At 38.8% G+C, this 16,881-nt stretch overlaps 1 protein-coding gene across 2 annotated transcripts in view; it reads left to right on the top strand.

The window, feature by feature from the left end:
- The window catches only part of SSBP2 (single stranded DNA binding protein 2), a 333,271-nt gene that overhangs the window by 89,422 nt on the left and 226,968 nt on the right, over positions 1-16,881 (top strand). For both annotated transcript variants that reach the window (XM_059725068.1, XM_059725067.1), the window contains exons 3-4: positions 4,463-4,524; positions 7,893-7,977. In XM_059725068.1, the coding sequence (XP_059581051.1) occupies positions 4,463-4,524; positions 7,893-7,977 (147 nt within the window). The remainder of the gene's footprint in view (positions 1-4,462; positions 4,525-7,892; positions 7,978-16,881) is intronic.

Consider the following 16,881-nt stretch of genomic DNA (forward strand, 5'->3'; position numbering starts at 1 on the left):
CTAGAAACGCTGAAATATAGACTAATACTCTCTGAAGGATAGTGAGAAAGAAGCAGTGATAAATAGTAACATAATGAGTGGTGTGTGTTATCTATTAAATAATGCAAGGATCTTTGGGCTTATTTAACTACTTCATTAATGGTGCAGAAAAAGCAAACAGTATGTTGAATGCATTTGTAGAAGAAACTATATTGGGCAAAGTTGCTAATATCACTGGAGTAGTGACATAATGCAAATGACATAGAACACACTTCCAGGAGGAAAATAATCCAATATACACAGCACTCAACAGGGCAGAGAATCCTGGCAAACAGTAATGATGAAGGAGACAAAAAGAATGCTAGTAGGTATTAGGTTAGACATCAGTTTCCAGTTCAGTACAATTGCCAAAAAGTTTCAGTTTTTCCCTTTCAATTTCTGTATCACAGGTAACAAAAAATAGTCCTTTTTATGTGTGAATCTGGTGCAACTGTATCTGAATTTCTACATTCAGTTGTAAACAAAGTGTTACTCGTTTTTAAGGAAACATTAAAGGCCAGGTTTTCTGCCGTTCTTTGTCCTCTTTCCACTCATCCACGTGTGCAATAGGGCTACAATCTCATTGGGCCATGCCAGTTGTAGATTCTTATGCCCCTCCTAAGTCACTTTCTCTTCTGATCCCAGGTTAGGGAGCACATTCAATTGAAAAGAGTGTGGCTTGAGGTTCCCTGTGTTCTAGCATCTCTAGCTACTAGAACAGTCCCTTTGAGCATTTGTACACATGCTTGTGCCGCAGTGCCAGGCGCTTTTAAAAGTGTCTGGCGCTGCACTGCATGCACCTGTATAAGTGGTGAAATGCATGTCAGCACCGAAAAAATGGCAGTGCACTTTTGAACTAAAACATGTTGGAGAGGTTTTAGTTCAAAAGCGCACTGCTGACATTTTCTGCACACTGATGCACATTTCACCAGTTATATAACTGCACGCTAAGCAGTTGGTGCATGTCAGCTCCTATGCGGAGCAGACTCGATTAAATCGATGGGGTTACCAAGTGAGCAACCATTCCTGTAGGAAAAGAATGTAGGGTTGACACAGCAGAAGAATGGCTACTCCCTCTCCCTACTGAGCCTGGGCTACATGGTTTAAATGGCATATACCAAAACTTCCACCAAAAAAAAGTTGAGTCTGCTCCAACCCACCAGATCTCTGGCGTGTCGCTGGACAAAAAACTATGTGTATAAATGCCCATTGGCTGCTGAAAACTAATAGCTTAGATCAGCTCTGGGACTGAGAATCCAACCTTACAACATTCCATGTGTAACTTAGATAAGCTAGATATAGCAGACTACAAAAAATTAGAAGAGTGTAAATGACAAGATACAGAAATACTGTTTACGGTAGAAGAAGAGAATATAACTAAATAATGGGGCAAAATTAAAGCTTTCCTGTACTGAGATCATGTAGAATGTAAAATATTGTCCCAAGCTAACTGGTTGTTTAACTTTCTCCAAATTTTGTGATACTGTATTCTTAACTAAACTTTCCTAGAACAAAGATTCACCAACAAGTAAGTCCAAAATCCTCTTGGAGTTGTTCATAGTTATAGCATGAGGTGGGCTGTAGACCCCTGGGCTAAGTACAGATTGAATCGATTCGGCCTTGAACTTTTTGAGCAGTCTTTGCAGGTTAGTCTAAACTGCAGAGATTAAACTAAGAAACAACTGGACATGTTTACTTTTGAGTCAGGAAATGTAGCTACATGCCTGTAGTGGCTCAGGCCAGAAGCCATGGGGCACTAGAGCATGGCTCTTTGGCATGTAGCCAGCATGGACTCTGTTCGCTTCTCTTCCTGCTGCCCCAGGGGTCTCTGGGATTTGCAGTCCAGAATCACAGCAGCAAGACTGCAGGGTCGGTCATCACTTCTTCCTGCTTCCAGGCACAGACAGGGGCTGCTTCCAGGTGCTTCTGGGATTTGTAGTCCTCAGTTGTAGCCAGCAATAAGTTTGAGTGTGGGAAGGGGTGTTTAATCCCCCTCCCTGGCCCCAGACCCCAGCCAGGGTTTGCATGGGTGGGGCAGTGCCTGCCTCCCCTCTCAACTCTTGTCTGATGGAATAGACAGCATAGCACGGCACAGCCCGGGGCTGGAAAGAATGCCAGGATGCCAGGGAACTGTGATTTAACTTGAACCAGTAAGGGGTCTGGGACAGAAGTTTCATAAACCAGTTTGACCTAAATCAGTTAAGTCTTATCTTAAACCAGTTTCAGCCATCTTGAAACTGTTTTACGTGCACTGAACATATGTTCTGTTGTTTCTGATGACTTAAACCAGTTTATGTGTAAATTCTGTCCTTACCGCTGGAGTTCAACCTTCCTAAGATGCTTTGCTTTTTCCTCTTTATAAGATAGCATTCTCTGGTTCAACCACTCTGACAGTGAGGCTCTGGATTAACCACTTTGTTGACCAGCTGTATCTCCTTTATCAAGTTAGTTTGAAAGTTAGTTGGTTCCTGCAAGAAATGTCCTTGTAGGAGATGTGACTAGCAGCTAATTACAGTGACTACAAGAATTTTTTCTTTTCTTTTTTTTTTACCCAAAGGCATATAACAAATAAAGAAAAGTGACTGAAATAGCAAAAGATCTATGGTCATGGGTTTTACTTTTTTTGTGTGTGGAAGTTTTGGTATATGCCACTTAAACCATGTAGCCTAGCTTCTGGCTGGAAAGGCAGTAGCTGCTCTTCTGCTGAGTCAACCCCACATTATTTTCCTAGAGGAATGGTTGCCCACTTGGCTACCCTATCGTACCTAGACAAGGTTTTTTAAATGGTTTAGTGTCCCTGGATATTAGGTCTCAGCCCTAGAAAAATAAACCTGTTTACTTATCTGAATTCAGGTAGGTAGGCCGGTAGCTCCTAATTAACAATCTACCTATTCTTCACTTAAGGACTCTTGATATTGTCCTTGAAGAGGTCTTCTCTCTGGCATTGTTTTGTTTTCTAATAATTCTTCGTAAAAGCCCTCTTGTACTTAAATCTGTGTTGTCAAACAGACTTAAGTTCAAGTATTTTATATATATAAAATATATAAATTATATATAAAATTTCCTCATTCTTGTTAGGCTTCCTGTTTGAATGCCTTGACTAGGATGAAATGCTTCCCAGTGAAGAGAGCCAGCAGAAGCCCTAGGCACCAATTAAGTCCTCCTTAAGCCCTGTTTTGAAGGATTTACATAATGCACACAGCCCTTGTGAAAGTCCTTTACTTAGACATTATTTTTGAGCTTTATGAATGACTTCCTAGTGTTCAGGAACAAGTGTTACTTACCGTGCATCTACTCGAACACTTTACTTCCACACTTCTGAAGAATACCATCTATTCTACATATTTAACTTGAGTTCTTCAAGTTATTTGCAATGGATATGAGTAGTCTTTTATTTATATTGTTGATTTGACTTTTATTTTAACTTGGATTTTGCCTGATATAATATAGGTGGCATTTCCACATTTTAAACTGTTTTTTTCAACTGTTCTTTTTAACTGTTTTTATTTATTATTTATTTTTCATTCTGAGTGCTGTATAATTGGTTTCTAGTACTGACTTTAGCAGCAAAAGGAAATAGACCCAATAAGGGAAAACATAAGTTTTGCAATCAGAAAATGGCATTTACACAGAACATCATACTTACATTAGAAACATTCTGTTTGTACTTGTAAGGGGCGACCTAACTGCTAGTATATATCCTCCTTCTCTTGCAAGTCATTAAATACTTGTCTGTATCAAATAATCTCTTCTTGAAAATCATGGATAACTAGGCCTTGGAATTCAGTGGAAGCTAGGTACCAAAATCTTTTATTTTCTTCTGCAAATCATATGATTAGCCATTCTCAGTTTTCTTAAGGATATTATTTATACACATCAACACTTTTCATACCAAATGATCCAAAGAGTTCACAACAGAAGGACACATTTCATCCACTCCTGACATGCTGTCACTTCCCCTCGTGGGGCAGAATGCTGCATATGTTCAGATAATAATACTTCCCCACAGTTTAGAACAGGAAGTAAACAATACTCCAAATGTAAGTGGAGAAGACATATATGATATAGAAACAGTCCTAGCTAAATTCCTATGTTTGGCCATCTCATTCACTTTGGGCAAACTACTGTTGAATTTTAGTGCAAAGCTCAGTGAGCTTTTACGTGCTGAAACATTTGTTCAATTTGGATGTGGAGGAAAGACTGCCACCTGCTGAATTGCTAACATTATTCCTGCAGCATTCCTTGGTTTTCCTTATAAATCTGATTCAGATGAATTTTATACATTTTTGAAGTTTTTTTAATCTCTCTCTCTCTTTCTCTCTCTGAGCCTTGCACATGTAGGCTTAAGGTAACACTTGAAATCTCTCCTTAGCAATGGAGAGATACATAATATAACATGCAGAATTTATTTTTTATTGGGCTTCTTTTTTGTGTTTTTTTTAAGATACGATGGGAAAAAAACATCACGTTGGGGGAACCCCCCGGGTTCTTGCACTCTTGGTGGTGGTAAGTGCTAATTTTCTTTCTTTCAAATTAAAGTGACTAAGAGTATATTGTATTTACTGGCCTTAAAACTAGGAATAAAGGAATTAAAGGAAATTTTATACAAAGCTATTGTATATCTTCAAGAGTAATTTGTGGGAAAATGAATGATAGAAGCCAACAATAACAGTTGATTCCCGTAAAACAAACATGAAGCATAGCCATGTTGCTTTAGAGTTAATTTTTCAGTTTCACAATGAAGTATTTTGCCTGTAGTCTCCTTCGCTCTATTTCAGGGGTTAGGAACCTTTGGCCTGCAGGCTGGATCTGCTTACAGACCCAGGGGGCTTTTTCAGTGGGAGGCTTCACTTGCACCATGCTGTGCTGTGGTCCAGTTGTGAGGAACTTCCCCCCTGCTATTGCCTGGCAACAGGGAGGAGCAGATGCAGCAGTTGCTGGGTCCCAGTGCTGAGTTTCCTCACACCGGAGTCGAGCTGTTCTGACCTGTGGCCACAAAAAGATGATTGAGTATTGCTTTAGTTGGCTTTCAGTATTTTTTTTTTAATCTTGCTGGGACAAGGATAATTACTAAAATTACAGTGTTAGCACATTATATTTTACATCAAGATGGACAAATTACTTTCTTTACATTGAGTCTTTCAGTAGCATGCATTTAAACTATAATTTTCATATTGTAAATAATGCGGTTTAAAAAGATACAGGGGGAGGTGACATACTTTCTTTACTCTGTCATAGAAACATGACATGAAATTACTGCCTTTGACTCTGGTTCACTTTAACAAATAAATGTGTACTTAAGCTTAAGAATATGTTTAAGCCTGCTGAAGTTGAAATATGACTTAAGCATGTGTTTAAATACATTGGTAATTGGGATGGACTTAAGCCGAGGGTAAAAACTTCAGGTATTTTGCCAAGCGCAGCAAGCTAAGCCATAGAAATATCTTAAATTGGCATCATGCAAGTCTACAGATTATATTTCTTCATAAAGTTATCCATTACCTCTAACAAAAAATGACACCAAAGTGCTTTATACTTTTTCACATAGAATCCCACTTTCTTACATGTATGTATGTCTGTGTGTATCATGTCCCAAAGCAGCATGTTGGGATAGTGGAAGAAAACATAATTCATAACCATTGCTGTTCAGCTATGATATATTGTAACCAACTGAAGATTCCACACACTTTTAATGTGTGTACATATTTTATGAATGGATAATCATGGCGAATACTGGCAACAAATGGCGCTTGTACATGTGATGGGAGGTTTTATTCTATGCCCCCTAAATTGAAGTGGGACATAGAATAAAACTCCAAGGTCTAATCCATTTAAATTTTTCCATCACAATTTGGTGAGGGGCCTGATCCTGTTTTTTTTTTCTTTTTTGGTGCTGGTGCCTACTCACAGCCGGGGGGTGAGCTGGTGGTAGGCCAAGCAGCCCCTGAGCTGTGGGGTCCCCGGTCCTTCCCTCTAGAGTAGAAGTGTTCCTGGGGGTTGCCCTAGTGGGCTGGGTGCTGCCCCAGCTTGGAGGCAGCACCTGGCTGGATCCAACGCTTTCCCAGCCCTGCCAGGGCTTCCAGCGCCCCATGCACTGTCCTTGCTGCCTTCCCTCCACTGGGACCAGGCTAGCTTGCCCCTGGGGCAGCACAGGTGTGCTGGGTGTGCTGGCGGTGGGGATGGTGCATGGGGCACAGGAAGCTCACTGAATCCAAGCTTCCCTGAGTCTGCCTGGGCTTCTAGTGCCCCGTGCACCATCCCCGCCACCTTGTCCAGCTGCCAGCACACCAAGCCACCCTCCTGCTGCCTCCCTGTTCTGCCCCAGGGGAAGCCAGCCCATTTCTGGGTGGTCCCAGGTGGCAGGAAGGGGGTGAGGACCATGCACAGGGTGTTGGAACCCCAGCAGGCTCGGGTAACAGTTGGATCTGGCCAGGTGCGGTCTCTGAGCTGGGGCAGCACCCAGCCACTAGCAGCCTGCCCGGGTGGCCCCGAGAGGTGCTGCCACCTCAGAGGGAAGGACTGGGGCTCCCCGCAGCTCAGGGGCTGCTCAGCCCTCTGGCAGCTCACCCCCCTGCTGCAAGAAAGATGGACAGGCTTTTCCCCAATAAAAGAAAAAAAGGATCAGGCCCCTCACTGCTGAAGACAGTAATGACAAGGGGCCTAATCCTTTTTTCAGCACAACCTTCTCGCCTCTCCTGTGGCCAGGGGGCAAGCTGGCAGCTACATCATTGCAATTTGCAAAGTTGCAAACTAAACTACATCTGGATATAGTTTGCAACAATGAAAAGTCATTTAAAACCCCCACAAGTCTTGCATGCATACATTGTGATGCCAATAAACCAGACAAAGTGACATTTTCATCACGTGTACATGTTAATGGTGTCAGGTGTACAAGTGCCCAAAGGATAAAGGTAGAGGTGAGATAGTAGTTCCACATGAATATAAGAAAGGATGGAAATTTTATACTTGTGCCAAGTGGCACAGTCTCTACCAAACTTTTTAGAGCTTTGTTTCTGAAATTCTATAAAGAAATGCTGATCCTTATGTCTCATGACCTGTGCGTTCAGCTTTAATTTTGATTGCCAGCAACAGAGTTTCACTGGCCTGAGTAAAATTTTCCTAACCTATGAAGTATTGTGCTATGCAGATGAGCAAAAGATAAATCAAAGGAATTTCAGTGTAGTTCCATAAGGACACAGATAAACTTCTGTTTTAATTTATTCTTCCAAAAGTTTTCCTGTACAGTAGACAAGTTGATTTCCAGAGCCTTGAGTTTAAGAGCTTCAGTTTTCCTGCCATGATAAAATACTCAATACTATTTCTGAATATTGTTCATTTTTCAGTTAATGCTGGCTAACAAAACTAAAAGGACAAAAGTCTGTGGGCCCCAGTCTGTGGGCCCAATCTGGACTGCGACTTGAAGACTAGTCTCGTGCCACTTATCTCAGGGCTGGATGAGTTTGACATCTCTATTTTACAGGATTATGCAAAGGCAACAAATTAACTTGTAATGGTTGCTGCACACTTTTGAGAAGCTCTCCCTCCAGTTGTAAAACAGCCAAAATATATGGTTTTGTATATTCTAAATTCCAGCAGTTCTGGTGTGCTTAGATTACAGCATAGTGGTATTAAAGGGACAAAGTATCAGAAGCTTTGGGAAAGTATTATCAGAGGATACTTTCTTACCATACAGGGGCGTTATGAGGATTAATTCTATCGATCAGTGTAGAAGTCTGAGATTTTTGAATGAAGGTGTAAGGAAATTTTTATATAGTGTGTGTGAGCGTGCATGTGTGTGTGTATGTATAAAGAGAGAAATATAAAACATAATAATTTCCTTTCTGGTTCCATAACTTATTATTTTCCACTTGTAGTGTATTTTGGGATCTATACTGTGCAGCTCCAGAAAGACGAGAGACATGTGAACATTCAAGTGAAGCTAAAGCCTTTCATGATTATGTAAGTTTACTGAATTTTGTTTATTTTTTATATGATTATTTTAAGGAATGATTTATGTCTGGGTGGGTTGTAAATCAAAGAAGTGTATGCCTGTCTATACACCCTGCTTCATTCAAGTACTCTGATTTGTTTTCCATTGATGCTTCAGAATTAGATTGTTTTTTGGGAATTTGCATCCCTAAAGGAGGTAAAATCCTCATAATGTCCTTGCTCCTTTTAAAAGAACATATCTTGTCACAATAATGGACATTAAGAAGTGAGTTAAACAAAAAAGACCAAATTATCAGGCCCATGGGAGGAAAAAGGGGAAAAAGAAGGCTTAGGCCAATTTCCTAGTTCTTTGATTTAGTCTGACACAACTTAAAGTGGTCTCAGAAATGATTGAAATTGCTTTACTTCTCAGTGGCCTGAGAAAGCTGTTCCAGTGACTTGGAATAGCCAGAATATAGTAAGATGTCCTAGGAGGGCTGTAGCAGGACCAAAAATCTGGTCTATGTTGTTTGTTTTAAGGTTGAGTTTCTTCAGTTTGTTTGCTGATTTCAATTAACTTTTGTATGGAACAACATCTTCTGCAATAAATATGAAGTAGACTGCTTTACAGATAGTTTAATTTGCATAATTTGGCAAGTTAAATGAATCGGCAGAGCAATTGCAAAGTATTGAGCCTTTAGTCTCTGTGTTGTCTGAAGAATCCTACATGACCCAAAATGTCATCAACAAGTGACTTGGTGTCTTAAGAGTATGTGAATTAGTGGTGATCTTGATTCCATTCCTTGTTAACAGGAAAATGTACCACAAAACCATCAGCACCACAGTTAGTGCTAACTGTTATCCCCTGCAAAAAAGACTAGGAACATTGTATCAACTCTTTAAAATATCCTTCTGGTTAGGACTGAGGCTATTTGGCTGAGTAGCATACATTTTGTGCAGTGGTTGTTTGTTGTGCGGAGGAATTGTTGTGTGTTAATTTTTCTTCAAGGCTACCAGTCCTGCACTTCCATGAGCAATTAAACAAAATGTAGAGAGGGATGACAAAAATAAAACTTAAATAAATACCACCCGGGTGAGGTTGTGTCAACTGACTTTTCCTTCTGAGAGACTTTTTTTAAAGCTACTAAAAGTAGATCACTTTTCTATAACTTAGCTTCTTGTTTAGTTTTTAGCACATGATTATTTAATAGTACAATATTTTGATAAATTTGTGGTTTCATTTAACACTTCTTAGTTGAGAAATATTTAATCCGTCTGTAGGAAAGATTGCATTTCTGATGATTATGACTGCAGGGAAGAAAGAACAGTGAAATAAATGCGGAGAGATAAGAGTCCCCCAGAGTCACAGTCTGATCATAGCAAGATATTAGACAGTAATAACATAAAGAATGTGCCAAAATGAAGTTTAGAAACTCTAAAAATTGTTTTGAAATAATTTTAAAATGAAGTTTGTTGTTAGAAATACTGTCAATAAATATAATACTTGGAAATGGAAAGTGGGTTGTCTTAAGACCTTTAAAATCATAAGTTGACTGTTCAGTCTAAGTTTTGCAATAATTTATAGAGGATTTCAGTGGATGAATCAAAATAACATCTAAAAATTGTTATTAATTTTAGCATTACCTTTAGATTGTTATAAAATCTATTATACTGGGTTTGTTATTTAGTTTTATAGTTCATTTTGTTTTGTCTGTTGTTCATTGTGTCTTCATTAAAAAAAGATACAATCAAATTAAGTTTTTGTATGAAGCAAATATGTACTTGCGTGGACTCCCTAAATTACTGTGAATAGGCTGGTCTAAAGTAAGATGGAAAATGGAGAAGTGGTGTATATGATATGCTCCTTTGTTTTCATCATCCTGTAAAAGGCAGGACAATCATGTGATCTTCCATATCAACCAGGTTTAAAGCAATTTTAAAAAAAAATTGAGGGATGATAGTATTACTTTTTAAAGTTTTACTACATTTAAGAAACACTGTTTTCTGGTAATCACATTTGAATTGGCAAGATAAAATAATTGGAGGTAAACTGTTGAATGGTGCTAGTTTATAAATGCATTTATGTATTACGGCTACTACTTGCTTTCGGGTGCAGTGGAAGTGATTGAAACATCTTGCTATGGCACTCATGGGGTTAATTTATACCCTGCCCTGGATTTGTGCAAATAGCTTCCCCCAATATAGTAGTAAATGGGTACTGGCCATTCAGACTGAGGAGGCAGAGGCATCAGAGAATGATGCTAGCTGTTGACTACAGAGACTGGTGTGCATTAAACATTAGCCCAATTAGTTGTTTGACTTGACTTGACTTGCTGTTACCTGCTATGAACTTCTCTATCTCATGATGTGTAATGGGGTAATTGTTTTTAAAGGTTTTTCTAACTTGCTGTCACTGGGATGTGTGCTGTCTTTAATGTGATAGTATGTAATATGCTATTCCATTTAATTTTTTTTTTTTGCGAAAATCAAAATAGATTGTCAGTAGGCATGAATATGACCTCTCACAGTATTAATACTATCCTTTGGTTTCATCTGTATTTTTACCTAATGTAATCAACTAGACTATGGTAAACTTGTTTTTGAAATATAACATCTACTTTTAGGATCTAAGTTCTCTCAAATGCATTTTACATTCATATTGAAGCATATGGAAATAGTATGGTGGTAAAATTCAGTCTAATATAATACTACAAAAGTCAAATACAAATGTTTTTAAAGGCTCTCTGAAGTCCGCACCACTGAGAATTTTGTCCTTGACTTCAGTGGGTCCAGGATTTTACCATAAATATTAGAATTCTAGTCTGTGGTTGAATTTAAAGGCTTGGATAATATCAAACCCCATATCTGGATTTAACAATAGGCATTCAGTTATGCAACATGTCTATTTTATGAGGTAATATCAAAAACCTTTAACTGTCACAGACAAAAAAATCCACAGGAGTCTAATCTATTAATTCACATGTGGTGAAAGGAGTTTTTATTTAGTCTGTGCCGTCTTAAAGAATTTTTTTTCCATTTAAGGTAAGAATACCCTTTTTTCATAAAATCCATCATTAATAACATGGCCAGGTACAGGTGTTACACTTTTACCAGTATAAGTGATTGGAAACCAGTCTATACCCATAACAGAACAGAAGTTCAGCATACAGAGACTGGTTTTAAAATGGAGAAAACCAGTCTAAGATGCCCGCCCCCCTTCCGCCTCAGACCATGCCAGAACAAGAAATGTAAAACCTGCCAACACATCTCCAACACTCTCACAATAACTACACGCCACAACAGAACCATCACCTTTCCTGGATCTTAGACCTGCGCCTCCAGAAATGGAATATATCTCGTCCAGTGCACTAAATGCCTTGATGGAAAATATGTAGGAGAAACCAAACAACAACTGCGCACCAGAATGAATGAACACCGTTAATCTATCAAAGACAAAAATACCCAATTACCTGTGGGTGCACACTTCTCACAGGACAATCACTCTCTCTCCAGTCTCTCAGTTTTACTCCTCAAAGGGAATGTACAAAACGCCTTTTGTAGATGAACCTATGAACTTCACTTCATAAATCTACTGGATACAAAAAATCATGGACTAAATATAGACATTGGATTTATGGCACATCATAACCTGCCTAACATCTGATAACCCCAGGTAACCTGTCTGCATTTTACCAGCTATGTTCTATCCTCAGTTCAGCATTCCCCCTCCTGTGCCATCCCCCCAACCTGTCTAACACCTATTGTTTCCCATTCCCTCTGATCCTCACTGCCATGCATTTATTTGCATTTTCAACAGACCTTCACTTTGCATTTTGGTTTCTGTTTCACCCAGGAGAGTACACGAAACACCACCAGACTCTCCCTATTCCTGAAGAAGGACTTTTATATCTGAAAGCTTGCAAGGAACAATTTTTCCAACTATTTAGTTGGTTTAATAAAAGATATCACATTGGTACAAATAACCTTGTCTGCCTATGTCCCTAGATCAAGATGGCTACAACCAACAGCCCTCATTCTTTTAATTGAAATTTGAGATTCTGAAGTGTAATTCTGCAGCTAGGTGTGGCTTCTGTGGCCATAGAATATAATCAGGTATCTGCTTATCCTACACAAGGCTTTGTCTAATAATGGTATAAGTAATCTCTACCAAGAGTGATACTTCCTTCTATTCTCAGAAGTAATGCTTCCTTAGAAGAAATCTGCAAAAGTGACATGGGGTCCTTTGAATACAAGGACACCAGTATTTTGTAGACTCAGCTTCTGACAGAATTATTTTTGAAAAGTACTTCCAGGATATTGGAAGGAAAGAATGCTACACAGACTGACACTGTCCCCTTGCAGAACAGTTCAAGATTAAATGATAATCATCATAATCAGTAATTTGCATAATCAGTACTACTACTGTTGCCCTTTTGTTCACATGCATCTCTTTCCATACAGTCAGTATTAAAACACTGCACTTTATGTATAAAAGTTGTTCAGTTTAAATTTGAGTAAGGCTCCTTTCTTCTTCTGGATCAATTCCACTCTAAGTAGATGTCCAACCTCCCAGCTTAAAGTATGCGTTAAGGTAAATTGGGGGATATTCTTGGATTGAGAAGCTAACAGGAAGTTAAAGAAACCTAGGTTTTGCTAAGAAATAATTTAGATTTATGGGGGACCCATTCCTACTCACATATGATATACATGAAAACCCATGTAGTTAAAGACTGTCCTTGTATATTAGACAAATAGCATTAACAGTTAAGAAATTCTCTTTGATGTAGTATTCCCTTCTTTAAATTAACTTTGTTACCAATTGATGTGCCTTTGGATTATTTAGAAAGATAACTAAACATTTAGTTTAATAGGTTAAAGGTTAAGAAATGTTAATAGCAATGCCTGATAGAATGTATAGATTAATGTTTTGTTTAAGAGACCAAACGTATCTCCTCAAGGTAGTAAACTGTTTAACAAAATATGGGAAAAGTTTGGAAATAATACCAAGAATTCTAACTATAAAACAAATATAGCAGTGGCATGACAACAGATAACCTCAAGAGATGCTCAAGAGATCCTAAGAAGAGGGCCACACCTCCTGCTACACAGGAAGGCAGAAACCCCTGCAGTCCATACCATAGGGTAAAATTCCTTCCTGAGCCAAATATGGTGATGAGTCTAACCCTAAGCAGAGGGGCAAGACCCTCAGCCCCAGAACCTCCAAATTTTAAATCCCAGAAGGAACACTGTCACACCCTAGTCAAAATCCCCAGCCTGGCTGCTGCCAATACTCAATGCCTCTGAGGAAGGCTTAAAAAAAATCCTTGATGCATGTAGCAGCAGGGTAGGGAGGAATCTCCTCCCAGCCCCATACAGCAACCAGCAAAGCCCAGAAGCTTTAGTAAATCTATGCTGGCTGCTTGTGATCAGCCTTTCCTTCTTCAGATGCTTTCAAATGGAGTTCCTTAGGATATGCTCCAGTAACTTTGCAGGTATTAAGATGGATCTGTAATTCTCTGGGTCTTCCTTTTTGCCTTTTTTGGTTTTTGTTTTTGGAAGGTGGGAGACTTAAGAGAACATAGGGATGGGAGATTTAGGAGAATGTGGAGGTTAGGAATTAATAAAAAAATATTAATTAAACTGATATTTTTCAATGAAGTTCAGTAATTGTAGAAATATTGCTTGATTTTTTGTATTTTAAAATCAAATGAGATGACAATAGTACTCATGTTTCATAAGGATTTAGATAAATATGGATATAGATAAATTTAGATAGTATGTATGTTAGATACTATTCCTATATAAGGCATAGAACATTATATACATGGAGACATTCTGAAGTAAATAACATGGCTATTGTAAAGGAAAATACAAGAAAGGCAGATTGATCCATTCTGTTTAATTCATAGTATATGCTGTAAATACTATGCGTTCATAGCTTTGTAGAAAGTTGTTTCTTAAACAAAAGAGGAGCTGGTTAAGTAATGGCTTAAAAACATCAGGACTGTTAAATTAGCTAACAAATATTCTGAATTTTATAGTCAAAGATCTCCTGGTGTTAATACTTAGCACTTACTGGGCACATCTATATGTGAAATTAGTGTGCCTGAATAAACTCCAGCACAGTTTGCACCAGAGTGTATTGCCCAGGCGCAGTGTTTAGAAGTGCACCTGGTACCGCAGCACGGTGAGCTGGGGCAACACAGCCCCAGCTGTCAGGAGGCCCGAGGAGTCAGCCTGCCAGGTGGAGCTGCTCCACCTGGCTCAGTATGCTGCAGAGAGGCTGTCTGTGGCACAAGGGTGCTACAGTATGGGGCTAGCCAACAGGCAGCCCCTACACTGAAGCACCCTCATGCCCTAGCCACTTTGATCAGTGTCTGTTTATGTGTTGCTGTGCAGTAAAAGTCTCTGCAGTAAGTTAGTACTTGTATTTGCAAGCATTATCCTATGGTGGAGTTTATTAGTTTACTGTGGCCTAATAGCACCTCATGTGTAGATGATGATACTTTACTGTGGAGCTAATTAGTCAACTCTGCAATAAAGCACACATGTTAGATGCACCCACTGTGTATGGTACTTGAAATCATTAAAGTACTGTACAAATCCATTGATCAGTACTGAACAAATATTAAACTAAACTCTTACACTACCCCACTTTTTCCCCAAGTGCCATGTGAACATTTTCTCTGCTAGTTATAGTAGCAATTAAGAGAAATTCTGATTTTTTTAATGAATATTTTTATTTGAATATTCCTATATAGCTGGTATATTTTTGTTAGAAAGGTGATACAGTGTATTTTGAAGTGTATGCATCTCTTCTTGGCACTTTTTCACTTCACATAAAGTCCTGTGCCAGAGAGAGAGAATCACTTCATGGTTAGTACACTTGCATAGGAGGTGGGATGCCAGGATAGACAATCATCCAGAATATATCCTTTAAAATAACAAATCTACTCTGCCTGATTCAGGACAGGGATATGAACCAAGGCTCCTAGTGGGAAACCAAACAACTGCATTGCAGGGGAATCTGACATCAGTCTCCCTCCACCCTTCATCTAGGAGCTGTTCGTCTATGTAGAATACTGCAACAGTGATTGAACAAGTGAAAGAGCTTGGCTCTAGCTTTGTGTTTAGGACATCCATGTAGAATAGGGTTTTTCAACCTTTTTGGATCAGTGTACCCCCGGCGGCTGGACACGGAGTGGGCGGGGAGGCGAGGGTGGTGCACGGCCAAACACAGCAGCGGCAGCCATAGCTTGCAAGCTTCCCCTGCCCCTCACATCTGACCAGCCGGGTGGCGCCTGTACGGCAGTGCAGGATGGTGCATGGTGGCGCTCCATCCCCACCTGCCTGCACGTGCCCCCTAAGGCCTTTTCAAGTACCCCCAGGGGTACGCGTACCCCTGATATAGATGATTAGATGCATGAATTTCCATCCCCACTACAATTAATATTTAATTATTTATACAAAGTCTAGGCTTATAGAAAAGCCTTCTGCTTGCCATGGTTTGTGCACTTCCCTGTGAAGTGTGAAATATAGGTTCAATTCCCCTGATGCTCAAGTGGGAATTAGCCCTGGGTTCTAGTCCCAGAGTTATTGGGGCAATGTGGAGCTGACCACACCAACCATTTTTTCTTTTTGAATCTTTGTTTCATCCATAAAAACAAATTCATGTTCAGTCTTGCTTGAACCAAAGATTTTTTTTGATTTTCGGTTCTGTAGCTAAACAGCACACCACCCTGTTCAGAAGATGCCTCTCTGACAATAATATGCAAGTCAGTACTACAGTGATTTAAAGAATATGTTGAATGATGGTATTCCAGTAATCCCATCTGTGTTCCTTTTAGGCTCCCTGTTAAATGTACTTGTCTTTAGCTTTATAAAAAGTAAAATTGAAAGTAAGAACCTTATTACTACACAGATCTGCCAAGCACAGATCTTGTAATAAGCTCTGTTATCTGGTTAATACTTTCAAGTGACTCATTTTAGACTTGTTTAAAGTGTGCCCAGAAAAACGGAAGACCTATAACATCCATCTGCTATCTAGTTCAATGAAAGATGAATCTTGATGATCTCAAACTGGGGAAGACATGTAATACTTAATAAGAATGGCTAAACAACAAATACTTTATGAGAGGTGGTGAAAAATGAGGAGGAATACCAAGCACAGCTCCTGAGGAAACATGCATATCTGTGGTTAAATAAAACTATCATATTTAAACATTTCATTAAATATGAAAAATGCATTTTACAATAAAAGTGAGAAATAAGGGAAAATGTTTAATTTGAACAAAAATTATTATTTAATACAATAAATAATTGCTCTAACATGCAGAATCTTGTTTTACTTTGTTAACGTTCGTGTCTCTATATCAAATCTGCTCTAAGAATTGAGTCCTAAAGTCAGTAGTTCCTACATTGATATTATACCAGGCAATGCAGAATTTATTACTTAATTTACTTAAATCAAGGGTGGGCAAAATACGGCCATTCTATCCAGCCTGCGAGGTCCCTAAAACATTTAGAAACTTAATATTTATCTGCCCTTGGTTCCTGTCAAATATGACAAAAAGTCTTTTTTTGTTCTAAAAAACGTCTAAAAAAATTTCTAAAAAAGTCTTTAAATTTTTTTCTTAAACTAGAGACCAGGTTTCATGCTTGAGTTCTGTTCTGTAACTTTTCTGAACATTCCTGTTCAAATGGATCTTTTCTGATTGTCTTTGATATTTGGTATATGAAATTTCCCAAGAAAAAATATGCAGAAATTTCTATTTTTGAAAAAGAAGTAAAATTATGATCAGGAGTGATCCCTATGATTGCCCACTATAAAATTTTCTTTGTGTCCCAACAGTTTGTTGTGTTTTGTATGTTTTACTGTACTTTTACAGTTCTACCGAATTTTATTACATATGCGTCGATTCACCATTTTCTAAA

The sequence above is a fragment of the Alligator mississippiensis genome, chromosome 3 (genome assembly GCF_030867095.1).
Source record: "Alligator mississippiensis isolate rAllMis1 chromosome 3, rAllMis1, whole genome shotgun sequence".
NCBI lineage: Eukaryota > Metazoa > Chordata > Crocodylia > Alligatoridae > Alligator > Alligator mississippiensis.